General features: G+C 35.5%; 1 protein-coding gene across 10 annotated transcripts in view; it reads left to right on the forward strand.

Moving 5' to 3' along the window:
- The window catches only part of DMD (dystrophin), a 2,113,538-nt gene that overhangs the window by 726,187 nt on the left and 1,372,965 nt on the right, over positions 1-14,386 (forward strand). For all 10 annotated transcript variants that reach the window (XM_081792827.1, XM_081792829.1, XM_081792824.1 and 7 more), the window contains one exon: positions 4,265-4,444. In XM_081792827.1, coding sequence (XP_081648953.1) covers positions 4,265-4,444 — 180 coding nt within the window. The remainder of the gene's footprint in view (positions 1-4,264; positions 4,445-14,386) is intronic.

Raw genomic sequence — 14,386 nt, forward strand, 5'->3', positions numbered from 1 at the left:
ATCTGTATCAAAAGAATGCAAAAATGTCAGTGATGTATTTGTAATTTTGTTCCACAGCTGATGAGGAGCCACTGAGAACTTGATACGATTCATATTTGCATTTTTGGAATACTCTTGGGTAGTAAGGAGGCCAGTTAGTGGAACTGAACTAAGTAGCGTTGGGTATGAAAAGGAGGAACTAGACAAGTTTATTTCAGAAGAGGATATTGAGGCCCAGGGGAAAACACACACACACACACACACACACACACACACACACACACACACACACACATATGGCATGCATAAGCTATCAAAGAGCATTAGTAGCAGAGTCAAATTGAGCACCAAGACATCCAGACTCAGGTCCAGCCCTTTTAAGCTATTTCAGAACTCCTCATATCATTTGGTTCCTTGACAAAAAAAGAACTGTGATCGAGAACCATCATTTCTAACAGTCAAGTGCTACTATGTTGACATTTTTGTGAATAAAAGACTTGACTAACCTCAGGACCATGAAAATGCTCAGTAATTATCCAGTATGATTAAAATTCAAATTATGTCACCTTACTTGTGAACAAAGTGAAAATATGTTTTGTATAAGTCTTACCGTTTGATAGTTTAAGCCAATTAACAAAATCTGACAGCTGGTCTAGAATTTGAGGTAAAATTCCCCTGCTGACTCAGGCAGTGAATAAGAATTTAATGTTCATTAAAATATGTCACAATCTGAGACCCAAAACAGGTACCATCTGTCACCAGTTCCTACTACATACCTAGGTATAGATACAGTGTGCTCAAACTCTTTTATTTATAATCAGTGCAATTTGTTTTTGAAATATTATCACTAATAGCCCATGGGATGTTCTCCTACTTTTCATTTGAGGTGGGAAATGAGGAGTCAAGTATTTCATTTCCTCTTGATCTGTGCTTTTATCCAAACCATGTAGATCCATTATTTTTCACGGTCAAAACTGATTTTTTATTTGATGTAAACGATCAAAAGCAAAGGAGAGAAGAAACTGTGGCCCTTAGGCGGATTCTAAAACAGAATCAGTTAGGCCATCACAGCAAGGCCCAAATTTAAAAGAAATAGGTTCCTGGGTGAGTTTTCTGTTGCCTTGAGGACTTGGGGTGTTTTCCGGGGAAGGACCACCCTGGGAAGCATGGTGGTCCACAGGCCTAGGGTGTGCAGGGGCTACAGGGGACTGTGGAATTGAGGACAGTCTCAAGTGGCTGCTAGCACACGGCAGGGTTGAAGTACTTACAGTGGCTCAGCAGGTCCCTGCTGATAGTGCTGGTACCAAGACTTGAAACCTCACCTCTTGTTACCAATTAATCCAAGCAGAATGGATGGTTCTCAAGAAGTGTGGTCCCCAGACTGGCAGCATCAGCATCACCTGAGAACTTGTTAGAAATGCAAATTCTTAGGTTCCATCCCAGACCTATTGACTCAGAGGGCCTGGAAGTTGGGCCCAGAAATCTGCATTTTAGAAAGGCTTCTAGGTGATTCTGATTCCCCCAGGGATTTCCTGGCCTGTTTGTAAGGATACATTCATTTTGCGCTTGAAATCATCTTTTAATGACCACATAGAATATGTCTGTTCTGTCTTCTTGGGCAGCTTATCTATCTCTCATCCCTCTTTACTACTGGCCTAATCTGGTTTATTGACTGTACCTCCCTGCCTGTTTTGGTTATAGGTCCAACTGCTTGGCTTCTTTGTAAATAAAATATATTTCTTCTTTTAAAATCCTGGGTGACCTCTGCCATGTGTAAATTTTCTAGAGCTTCCTTTTTCTTCCTGAGTTTTCCAGAGCTCTGTGGTTCTCTGGCACTCAAACACTTGTAATTAGTTTTTGATAAGCAGAGAGACATCTTTTTTTATACTCTAATAATAAACAGCAATTAAATCATAGTAATTTAATATGTACACATAAAATCGAAGCATCCAAGTGTTGATAGCCAAGGATAGATGGGAGAAGGTACTTCAATACCGTGATTCAGTGCATCCGGCAGCACCTGGATTTCTTGTCTTCTCCCTCTGTTGGGTGTGGTAGGAGAGTCCTTTGGGTAGTGGGAGTTCATGAAGAAAGAGAAAGAAATATTCTCCCAACAAAGGAAACAAACTGAAAACTAACCTGCCATCACCATTTTTAAAACTATAGATTTAAAATTTACTAGCTAGAAGCTTTGTTCAGTACAGTGCTCTTGTTGTATGGATTTAGGTAAAAATATGTAGATTCAGTAATTCCACAATTTGATGATAATAATGTTTTTACTTCACCTTGAATCCATTTTTCCTAAAGGTATTCTTTAACAGTGATTTGACTTCCTTTCCCTTTATTTTTGTGATGCTCACCAAGTGTTTCTTCATTTGGCTTAATCTTCACACAGGAGGCTTACTGTCATTTGCCACTAAATCTCTTTGGGTATCCAATTAGTTTTATAGATCATCTAAGAAAAACTCTTTACATGATATGAAGTTGCCCGTGAATTTCCAACGCAAATTGTTTCCTCTTCTTCAGACATAACTCTCAGTTCCTTGTTCTGAAATGTTTCCAAATCATTGCATATTTAGCTTAAATAATGGCATACCCCTTAGCCTTGTGCATACAGCTATTTAAATTAGCTCCTGAAGCCCTGAGAGAGCCGAAGAGGATTGTATTTACATCTTTATATTTTAAAATGCATGCCTTTAATTCTATCGTAACCTTCCCCCCCCCCAAAAAAAAAAACCTGAAATGGCTTATAGCAAAACAAATACATGCCAAAAATTAAAAGAAAAAAAAAACGATTAGGATGCCATAAAGGGATTGGAGGAATCTACAAATTCAAATTTGGGTCCCAGCTCTAGACAGGTAGCATAAACTATTGTTTTATTACTAGTCCAAAATGCATTTAAATTTAATGGAGAGCTAACGTGGATTAAACAAACAAAATCAACATATAAAACCAATGCATTACTAAGTTACTACAGTGAAAGTTTTATTTTGATATGCATTCATCTTATCAAATTCATCTTATGATTCATCTTATGAATCTTAAGATTCATCTTATGAATCTTAAGATTCATCTTATGAATCTTAACTCATTTTGATTTATTGCATTCTTTCAAACTGAGAGAAAACAGTGAAAAAAAACCATAATTGTTGAGGGAAAATTAGAAATGAACTTCACAACTAGCTTTTATACCTTAAAAGTGGCATGCACTAGGAATCCAGTATAAAGTACACCAGGTGAAGCAGATTCTGAATAAAGGATGAACTCCCAGAGCATTCTTCAGAGCCGTCAGTGCAGGCAGCATGCCAGAATGAGCTACATAAAGTGTCCCTTGCATGGGAGGTGGTGTATTAATTTCTCTGTGTACATGACATGTCAGTTCATTAGCAATTGGTACATCTGTTTCATGATCATTTATTTGCCATGTGAAATATTAGTTATTCTTAAATTTGCATTTGTTTTGGAAAGACAAGTCTCACTGTTCACTTTATGTTCATTGTACTTGTTGTGGTGAAAAGGAGGGGAAAAGGAGGGGATTATAGCAAAGAAGCTATGAAATAATTGCCTCTTCTTTCTTTTTGTTCTTTGTTGGCAAGCTAAGTCCGGAACTAGTGTTTGGGAGCCAGAGATTGGATTTCCCAAAGTGTAGGGTGACCTTAATGGATAAAGTGAAAGAATAAGCTGCCCGGATCTACTGATTTCATATAAGCCACTTTGTTTATTCATTCCATTTCAACCAAAGGGCGTGGGTAACCCTCTATAACTCACAAAAACTTTGAAAATAAGGATGTTATCAAAATTACTCCATAAAACACATATGTACTTAGAAAACATATGAAGTGATTCCAAAGGATTTGTATCACGCTCAGTTGCTTAGTTCTATTACTTAATGGGCTTTTAAATTCGCTTTAGAAGATAATTACTCAGATAGCCAAATGTTAATTGAATAACAGATACTAAAAAAATTTAAAAGTAAACTTCCCTTTGAGTAACACTACTTCTTTACTTGTGAGTTCCTCAAATATTTCTAAGTAGCTCCTAAGTTTCTCTACTAGGTGTTTTTCTACATCTGACTTTTATTTTTCTTTCTCTTCAAGCTTCTTGGGAAGATTATTTGGATTATAATCTTCTACTTAGATTCTTATGGGCTCTTGCTCCTTTGCAGGCATGACTGCAGTCTTTTTGTGTCTATGCCAATGAGAAAATACATGCAAAAACAATTTGAACTATACTGGTTTATAAAATGTTACTAGGCTTATTATGTATTCTTTCCTGTTTTAACAGGTTTTAAAAACAGATTTAGAAAAGAAAAAGCAAACCATGGACAAACTCTGTTCACTCAACCAAGATCTTCTCTCAACCCTGAAAAACACATTGGTAGCCCAAAAGATGGAAGCATGGCTGGACAACTTTGCCCAGCGTTGGGATAATTTGGTCCAAAAACTTGAAAAAAGTTCTGCACAGGTTAGTGATCCTAATTACTTACCCTGTAATGAATCATCTTTGAGATTCTTGAAATCCTCATTCAAGGCAACAGTATTATAACTCTACAAAGGATATCACTGGCTTAGTCCTTGCAAAGTAGTCATTTGAATAAAAAATATGGCTTGTCTTGATAGTGGAGAATGTGGGAGAGGTGAAGGAGTGAGTGCTAATTGACTGAACTAGTTCTTGCCTTAGAGTGTAATTCCTTCCAGTTAAGTGGGAATGAGGATCTGAGTGACTTAGAGCAATTGGACCGAGTGCTGGGGACTGTGTCATCACAACCTAACCCCAAATCACAGATTCTAGAACCTTGAGTGCTGTTAGTTGATCCCTACATTTTACATGTGAGAAAAATGAAACGTAGGGAGGAAAAATGAATTATCCAAGCGAAGTTGGTGATAGGAGCACGGCTCAGGCCCAGGTCCTTTGATTTTACGGAAGACTCTGTTTTGTTAGGATGAGTAAGGATCTGTTCATTGCATGTTCTTTGTGCCACGAACAGTTAAATCATAACACTAACACACAGGCTGTGGATTAGGAAAGCATCTGTGTACCCTTGTAGTGCCATAATGTGGCTTTCTGGTAAGAATTTTAAAAGTTTTGGTAATTTAAAGGAAATGGGATGGTTTTAAAGTAGAAACCTTTGTTATCTGATGTTATTAGATGGTGGAATTGTGGGTAGTCATTCAAAATATTAACACTATATATAATAGCATTTAACACATTATGCCATATTATTTTCCATTATAGAAGCTAACTTTTGCTAATCGGTTGTAGTCCATAGCTCAAAGCACCATTAGCACATCTCTATGAAAGCTATGACCACATTCGGTAGCTTTAGGCATTCATTTCCTTTGTTATGAGACAGTGAAGGGAATTTGTTTTCCTGAGACTTGACATTTGATAAGTATGAAATGTTTGAAATGTTTGTTGAAAGATGAAGTTTAAAATATTTCTTCCAGAAATATAATTTAAGAAAATGTTACCAGGCAATGTATACAATTTTCAGTCACAGTTGAACTTTCCTTTTGAAATTAAATTCATACTTAAAATTTTAAATTTGAAGGAGTGTACTTTGTAATCATTTCCCACGCAGTCATTGGGCATTAATAAAAATTCCATGTGTTTTCCAGTGAATATATTTTTAGCATTTGCTTGAATGAGTAGTGATTTTATAACCATGTCATAATTCTTCTTACTATATATGATCTGGCCATGGCTAGTTTGCATTAGCACTGGAATTTATGTAATAAATATGTGAGACATGAGAAAATTTGATACTTTTTAAATCAACAATGATATCATTCCAATATGTACCCATTGGTTCCGTAGATTATTGGTGCTATAAAATGGTCGGTTACCATGTTAAGAAGGATTGGCATTACCTTATAAAGAAAACTGTTTAGAAATGCATCCCTTTAAAGGGGTACGTTTATGGAGATGTAACTGTTAACAGTAGGTCATGTTCTTGTTCACTTGTATTATATCTAGTGCTTTTTAAACTTGAGTCTGCATAATAATCACCTGGGAAACTGATTAAAATGCATAGTCCGGGGCGCCTGGGTGGCGCAGTCGGTTGAGCCTCCGACTTCGGCCAGGTCACGATCTCGCGGTCCGTGGGTTCGAGCCCCGCGTCGGGCTCTGGGCCGATGGCTCGGAGCCTGGAGCCTGTTTCCGATTCTGTGTCTCCCTCTCTCTCTGCCCCTCCCCCGTTCATGCTCTGTCTCTCTCTGTCCCAAAAATAAATAAAAAAACGTTGAAAAAAAAAAAAATTAAAAAAAAAAAAAATGCATAGTCCTAGATTGCATGCTCAGAAAATCTCACTTAGTAAACCAGTAATCTGCATGCAGCCTTTGATAGTCTGCAGACCATATTTTTACTAAACACTGAGTTAACAAGACAGTGACACATTGAGCAATACCCACGTTGTGGTTTACTTCCACAGTGCTGCCTGAAATGGGGAAATTGGAGACCTTTCTATGACCGCAGTATTTAAATATACTTATCTCTTTGGAATGAGCCTACTTTCTAAAAAAAATGTTGTGCATATCATCAAAATGTTACTGATTTGTTATTCTAGTTGGTAAAAAACCTTAGCAACCTTGTTTTTAATGGCCTAAAATTATAAGACTACTGCCTATGGTACTTATTCACCTTCCTGTTTTTGAAATTTTCAAAACCTATAATAAAAAACCACTAGTTCTGGTTCATACAGTTCTTTATAAAATGATGTCCAATATACAGTACAGCATGTATCCACTGTATTTGCCAATAAAATAAAGTCACAGACATGAAAGCATTTTGGAGGAAAAAAAAAACACTGGTGTTCTTGATATATAGGGCATACTGTTCAGTGAGTCTGGAGGGCTTTTTGTGATTCACTATGTTGTTTTTTTTTTTTAATTTTTATTTTCAAACATTTATGCACTACTATACCAGATCGTAAGCAGATACATAGACTTATATTAGGTAGGTTGCTTTTTGGAACACTAAGCTTCAGCTTTTCTACAGTTCGATTTCTGGTTTTGTTCATTGCGCACCGCCCCCCCCCCCCGCCCCCCGCCAAAGTAACTATCATAGGCCCAGTCCAAATCACTGCTGAGATGAGTTGGGAGGCTAAGGAAGATAAAAATGAAGGTACCAGAGGACAGAGGAATTGAAAGGGAGATAGAGCGAGCCATGAACTAGTATCTTATAACTAAAAAAGCCCTTGAATTTCTTCCTTGCGTGTAAAATTGAACTTGATTGAAAGAACATGGGAAGACGTCCAAGAATGTTGAGGGTAAGGTTGTGACTTTGAAGAACAAAGCTCTCTTGTATGCACATTTTCCAGCATGTTTGCAGGAGTCGAGATGTTGTGAGAATCAGTCCCATTAATGACATGATATACTTAGTCTTCTAAAAATCCTTTTTAGAATTAGTTTAAGGAATGAGGAAAATCTGGTAATGGTTAAAATCCAGTAGGATATAGGAATTGTGACTGAGGTGACAGGGTAGCCAGTCGTGCTCACATTAAAGGACATGTGTGCCCGAATGTTTGAGTGCTATTCAGGTCAAAGCTTTGAGGGATTTTGACCTTAAGAAATAGTAGCATGGCAAGAGATCAAAATATGAAGAAAAAAATCAACTGTGAGGCTGTTCTCTTGCATTTCAAAGTCAGGGCTGGCTTGACTAATGCCTGGACACAAGCTCAGGACGCTTAAGTTGATAAAAAAGGCGGCATAAGAAAATAGAAATACTTTCTGTTCCCCAAAGTTAGGAAGAATAATAACCCTTGCTATGTGAATGCTTAAGATGAGAAAAGACAACAAATCAAATAAACTCTGGATTGACTTATTTAAATACTCAAATGACCCTCTGTGTCCTCTACATTTTTTTTATAAATATGCTTGTTGAAATTTAGTTTTTTTTTTTTCTAAATGCTGTAACACTGATGAATGTATTTTTATCTTGATTATAATTAGGGAATATGATAGTCAGAAGTTCATTATGGTTAATACTTTAAACTTACCTATAATTTTAGTGATTTGAAACATTTTTCCCCATCTAACTGAAATCATACATACCTCGGAAAGGGCATAATATTCATGTACTTTATAATGTATTATGGTAGTTTAAGTTAAACTTGGCATTAGGTGTTTAAATGTAACAATATATCTAAATGAGCCCAAAAGTTCCTTAGTTTTGTCATTTTTTTAGCAGAGTAAATTATCTTCTTTGCCAAAAGTAAGGGACATTTTATGACACATATAAGTTTATACATCTCATTCCCATTTTGTGAATATTTTGCTGTATTTCTATTGACCATTTTTGCAATGTTCTGAACTATAAGCACAAATATCTTAAAGATAAAATGAATATACCTAGGATTCTCCTCTCCTTGAACATGAGAGTGAATGTTTATGCTGTTATTTCTGTATCTGTAGTTACAGATGCCCAAGCGGAGTAAGTGATCATTATGTATGTATATATCTATTCTATAACATTTGTCTCCTGCTGGGAGTTTTAAAACTCTTGCCAGACATATGAGTAGTGTAAAACGTGGTTGAACATAATAAGCCAGTATTTTTAAGAATACCAGAAATGCAAATGGGGCATTCAAAAGTATTGAGATTAACATTTCTCTATTTACTTTTTTTTTTAGTTCATTCTCATTTTTTAGAGATCCCTCTTTTTATTCTCCACAAAATATTTTACGTGCACATTCTGACTGTGCCCTCTCTCAAAGCATTGTTTTGTAGATCTATTGATACTTAAGATGTAGTTACAATTGGTTTGCCTCTCTTCTTTTTGCCGATGATTTTAATTCACAACACTCTAAGGCCTTTCCATTGACAACCCTTTTCATTGGTTCCTGAAAGTTCTCTAAGCCTCATCAACCTGACGCCAATTTAAAAAATGGTTTTATAAAACCTAGAATTAAAATAAAATCCTTCACTTATTTTAGGTTTCTATCTCATTCAAGGACTACCTGAATTCATAGACTAACCATCTTGAATTTTAGTTAATTGTTTAGGTTAACAGTTATATCAGAAAACTTCCAAGTTACAGCTCAAATAACTTTGGAAATGAACTGTATTCTTTTCCTACCTCCAACTAAAGTAGGTGTTTGAGAATTGCCCTTGTCTATCAGTGTAATAGTTACTATGTTATAAGTTCGTTGTCTACAATAACATGATGTAGGCACTGAAAATTTAAGAGACGAGAGCTGAGTTAACTTTTGGAATCTCTCATTACTTCTTTATAAAAAGGGAAGTTTGGGCTAGGAAGATTTCCATAACAGTATCCTTCCAGTTCTAAATGCATGTGATATGTTTCTCTTTGTTTGAAATTTTATATAAAACTCTGGAGTAATTAGTGAAGAATTTCCAACTATCTCTGCTATATCAGTCTCACTGTCAGCTGGAAGATGGTAATGAAAATACACTTCTCATCCTGTAAAAGAAGACTGACTTCTGAAATGAGTATATTTCACTCATCAGGAGTATGTGACTAAGATACATTGAAAATAAAATAATCAGTATCTATATGATATATTTATTCTTTACAGACAATAAATGAAATACCACATAAAGAAAACATAAGTTTTTGTCTCAGTGTATACTTGATCATCTGCATCCCTAGTTAAAGAAGGTGTCTCATTACTTCATGTCAGGTGGATCAGAAAAAATAAATTTCATTGCTCCTTGAATTTTTGCAGATGCACTTAATTCACACAGTTGCTCAAAATCAGTGTTTAATGTGAATCCTGAATCCAACACGAGTCTCTTCTTTCTGATAATTTGTACAAAATATAATATGAAGTGAGGGATAAAATACATGAAATTGAACAGTTTTATAGAATAAGCCTTCTTAATTATTATATATTTTATTTCAAATAGAAATACTTCTTTTTTTGATGTCTTTTGAGTATAGATTGTAAGTATGCTCATGATTCCAATGTTTTATCTTTTCAAGATGTTCTATTGCCTTATTATCAGTATCAAAACGAGACCGTAATTAATAATAAAATTTAGGGGTGCCTGGGTGGCTCAGTCGGTTGGGTGTCTGACGTCATCTCAGGTCATGATCTCACATTTCATGGGTTCAAGCCCTGCATAGGGCTCTGTGCTGACAGCTTAGAGCCTGGAGCCTGCTTCAGATTCTGTGTCTCCCCCTCTCTCTCTGCCTTTCCCCTGCTCACGTTCTGTCTGTCCGTCAGTCTGTCTCTCAAAAATAAATAAAAGTTCAAAATAAATAAATAAATAAATAAATGAGTAAATTTTAGTTATCATACCACTCTCAAGAACTTTGGTACTCCTTTTATACTCCCCTTAGCCATGGTAATTCCTCTGTACTTGTTCATGGGATAGAGGATTCTATAGCCTTTTGATTAGTCACTCAGCCTCCTTTGTGAGCACCTGATATTTTTTACCCCAGGTTTCTCACAAGGTTCAACATGTAAAATTCTTTCTGTTGCTTAGAATTGTAAATCCTCACTCCATCAGATATTTGAGCCTTGTGCTACTATGCCTGTGGAGATGGTTTTAAGCCTGGCTCGTAATTATGTGCTAAAGCTATTGCTATGATTATGCAGTATATTTTAAACTGTAGAACTGCAGTTCTTCCATACCTATTAAAAGTCAATTGATCACTGTAAAGTAATGTATGTAAAAATTACACAGCCAAAAACTCTGTTTCACAGTTGTCAACCTGATTATAATTTTTAAAATTTCAGGTATTGAAGTTGTTTGAGTTTCCCCAAATTTAATTCAAGTTTATCAGGAGCTGAAAGGCATTGAAAGATTGTCCTATGCCATTGTGTGCATTTTCAATCTTCTTCTGACTTTATATATGCACGTGTGTATATATAAACACACACTTAAAGGAAAATCACCATTCACAAATGTGAGCAGGTATAGCAGCAAGTGAACATTGACACTTGGATTTACATTTCTGTTCTGCCACTTACAAGCTGTGTCTGCCTCGAACTTTTACCTCTTATCTGTAAAATGGCAATAATATTATTATTTAGTCTTAGAGCCACGAAGTAATGACAGCCACCATTTAATAAGCCTTCAATGAAAGTACTTTTCTAAGTATTTTCAATATGATAATGAATGCAAAGCACTTAGCATAGTGCGTGGGACATGCAAAGACCTTTGTAATTGGTAGGTATTATACGCATTAGTATTTTCATAATAATGAAGATGACATGATAAAGTAGATAACTGATTCTTCGTAACTTGAATTTTTTTAGTAAGTTTCTTTAACTGTTCAAATAGTAGAATATTTCCTAATGCAAGAAGTAGAACTCTGCAACCCCAAAGAACTTATAAAGGAAAATATTTAAATAATTACATGGAAGAATCAAAGATGCAATTAAGAATACAGCCAAAAAACCCCCAGCACCAACAGAGTTAACTTAAAATGTGAGAGCAGGTGGTAAGTACAACTAGTTGCCCCTAAGAAACCAGAAAAAAGTGGTTGAAATGTTTCCTTTCATTGTATCCCCTTTTATATTCTTTAAATATGCTTGAATATACATACATTTCCCATCCAAATGTGCATTTTAGACAAATGGAAGAGAAGTTGGCAAGAATTTTATTGTTTGAGAGTAGTTTGATTCCTCCAGAACCACCAAAACTGTACAACCTTACTGCAAGATGTATACCCTAAGACTATCAAGAGGCTCGGCAAATGCTCTTCCAGTTTTTCTCACAGGAGGAAAATGTAACTTTTGGAAATTAACACATGTCACCTTATGAGTGAGAAGTTTCAGTAGAGAATTTTTTTTTTTTAATTTTCTATGAACATTTAGAAAAGATAGCGGTTATTACTAATAGGTATCGAGAAAACTTTCTGTGTTCAGACATTACATAACTTAATTCTTGAAACTAAGACTTGGCTACATAATTTTTGGGGCCCAGTGGAAAATGAAAATGCAGGGCTTCTTATTCAAATACTATCGAGAATGTCAACAGTGTGGCAGCAGAGCATGAAACGAAGCCTGGGGTTCTTTGAGTGAAGGGACCTGAGTGACGCCATAAGTTGCCTGGCATGAGGGTGGCGCTGTTTGCAGCAGCCTTGTGAGACATCTGTTGCCATTCCTATTATTTATATGAAGAAAAGAAGGCAAGAGTCTGAGACACAAATGAACCTACACTAAATGCTACCATTTGTCAACTGTGGACCAGGTGTTTGAGAATTGTGACACCTGGCTCAAAGACCCCCACTTTTAATCGTGTAAGAAGTCTAAACGAACTCTTTGCCATTTTTACTAGCTGATTAACTGACAGATCAAGGAAATACTATTTAAAAACGAATACATTTTATTTGCATGATGACATTTGGAAGTCATTTTCAATATACTAATAATCAAAACGGAAGTGTGTGGGGGATGGGTGAAAGAAGTAAAGAGGATTAAGGGTATACTTACAGTGATGAATACTGAGGAATGTACAGAATTGTTGATTCATTACATTGTACACCTGAAACTAATGTAACACTGTATGTTAATTGAGCAAAAAAATGAGGAAAGGTGACTGAATAAGAATTTAGTTAGGTACACTCAATGTCTTTTGAATATAATGCAAACTATGTTATATTCTAATTTTGACCCTGCTCTACTCAGCATTTTAATGGAGACCTTAAGTCATTCTTATTAGATTTTTATTTGTCCTGATATTTAGTTGTTTTAATGTATTTGGATGACATAATTCCATAGTTCTAAAGATACATGGGAATGATAGACTTAAAACAACAATTTGAACAGAAAAGTTCTGAAATTTTTCTCTGCCTGCAGAAGCAACATTTAGCAGAAAATGTTTTATTGTAGAAAGTTGGAAAAAAGAATATAGAAATACATAGTCTACGATTGAAATTACCTGTGCTTTCTCTGCCAAAACATAATCACTGATAGTTATATTTTGCATTCTTCACTCGGTACTATAATGTAAACATTTTCCAATGACATTGAAAATGTTTGGCACATGTACAATAACTCTATCACATGCCTGTCCTGTAATTTCTTGAAGCCAGTGCCTCCAGACATTAAGTTTTTTTTTCTGTTTTACCATTATGCTGATCCTACGAACAGGGACAAGTGTTACATGCAGCCTATAGCATCAAATACATTTAAATATGAGGCTATTGGCTGAGGGAAATTTGCTTATGAACACTTAAGAAGAAACTACCTTGATTACTGGATGTTTAGTGCATGTAATTAGTTTGCATACTTGTATTTTTCATGTGGCACACACTTGTCTCACAATTGTTTGTGTGTTTGTCACCTTCACTACTATGCTGTAAGATCACTAAAAGTCGAGATTCCATTTTATGCATTTCTGAATGTTCCGTAGTGATACATATAGACTATATGTTGGAATTTAATTAAAACGTGATTCAGCTGCTGAGCAACTCATATAATTTTAGTTTGCCTTAATTACATAGGAGGTCCAAAGCTAAGACACCTAAGTTTAGGAGCACCAATCAGATTAAATCTCACTCGAGCCCATACCTGGTATTTTAAAACTTGGAAATAAGATTTATCAGAGTCATGGTTATCAGTCTTCACATCTTTAAGACTGTCAGATAGGAACAATACTCAGCTTCCTCTATGTCGGTTCAGGGTTCAAAACAAGCTTTAAATGAACCAAGTCATAATAAGGCAGGCTTCCATTAGGTGTAAAACTTTGCTAACGGGAAAATTTGCTACCATATTCAGGAAGGAGTTGTCTCCTTCTGGGAATAGTAAATCCCATAGTAAGTGTAAGGTTATACTAAATGACCTCCATAATCCCTTCCTCTCTGTGTTTCTAATGATTCTAACACATAATTAAGTGTTTACAGTCAATAAACTAAAAGTCATGGGGGAAACGTAGTAGTTGACCTTGTGGTTTTTATTTGATTATATGGCTAGGTTTTGAAAGTTATTATTAATTTGTCATATATAACAAATAATATCCTATGGCTACAGGGTCACCGCACCATTGTTGTTGTTGTTGTTGTTGTTGTTTTCATCCTGAAGGAAATGGAGGAATATTTCCAATTATAGTAATGATTATAGTGTAGAACAATTGCAGGTTTGTGTCTCACTATTAATTCATTAAATAGATTATTTTTTTCTTTCTTAGAAGGTTTGCCATATTCCTAAATGCCTTTTCATAGTATGTGTTGTTGCCATTTCTCTTTAACCTCCCCTCCATGGGTACATCTATCCAGTTTAATAAGTATCAATGAGAAGATATTATAACTTGATAGAAATTAACTCCATAGCCAGATATTCAGTAGCACATATGTTTCACAACATTAGATACAACTGTAAACAGTAGGTTTGCATTTTCAGAATTTCTGCATTCTGGTACCTAACATAAAATTAAAATTTCCCCCAAACAGTATTCCCTTCAAGCCATCATTGTATACAAAAAAATTTGCTCGTGG

This window comes from Panthera onca, chromosome X (genome assembly GCF_046562875.1).
Source record: "Panthera onca isolate mPanOnc1 chromosome X, mPanOnc1 haplotype 2, whole genome shotgun sequence".
NCBI classification, from domain to species: Eukaryota; Metazoa; Chordata; class Mammalia; order Carnivora; family Felidae; genus Panthera; species Panthera onca.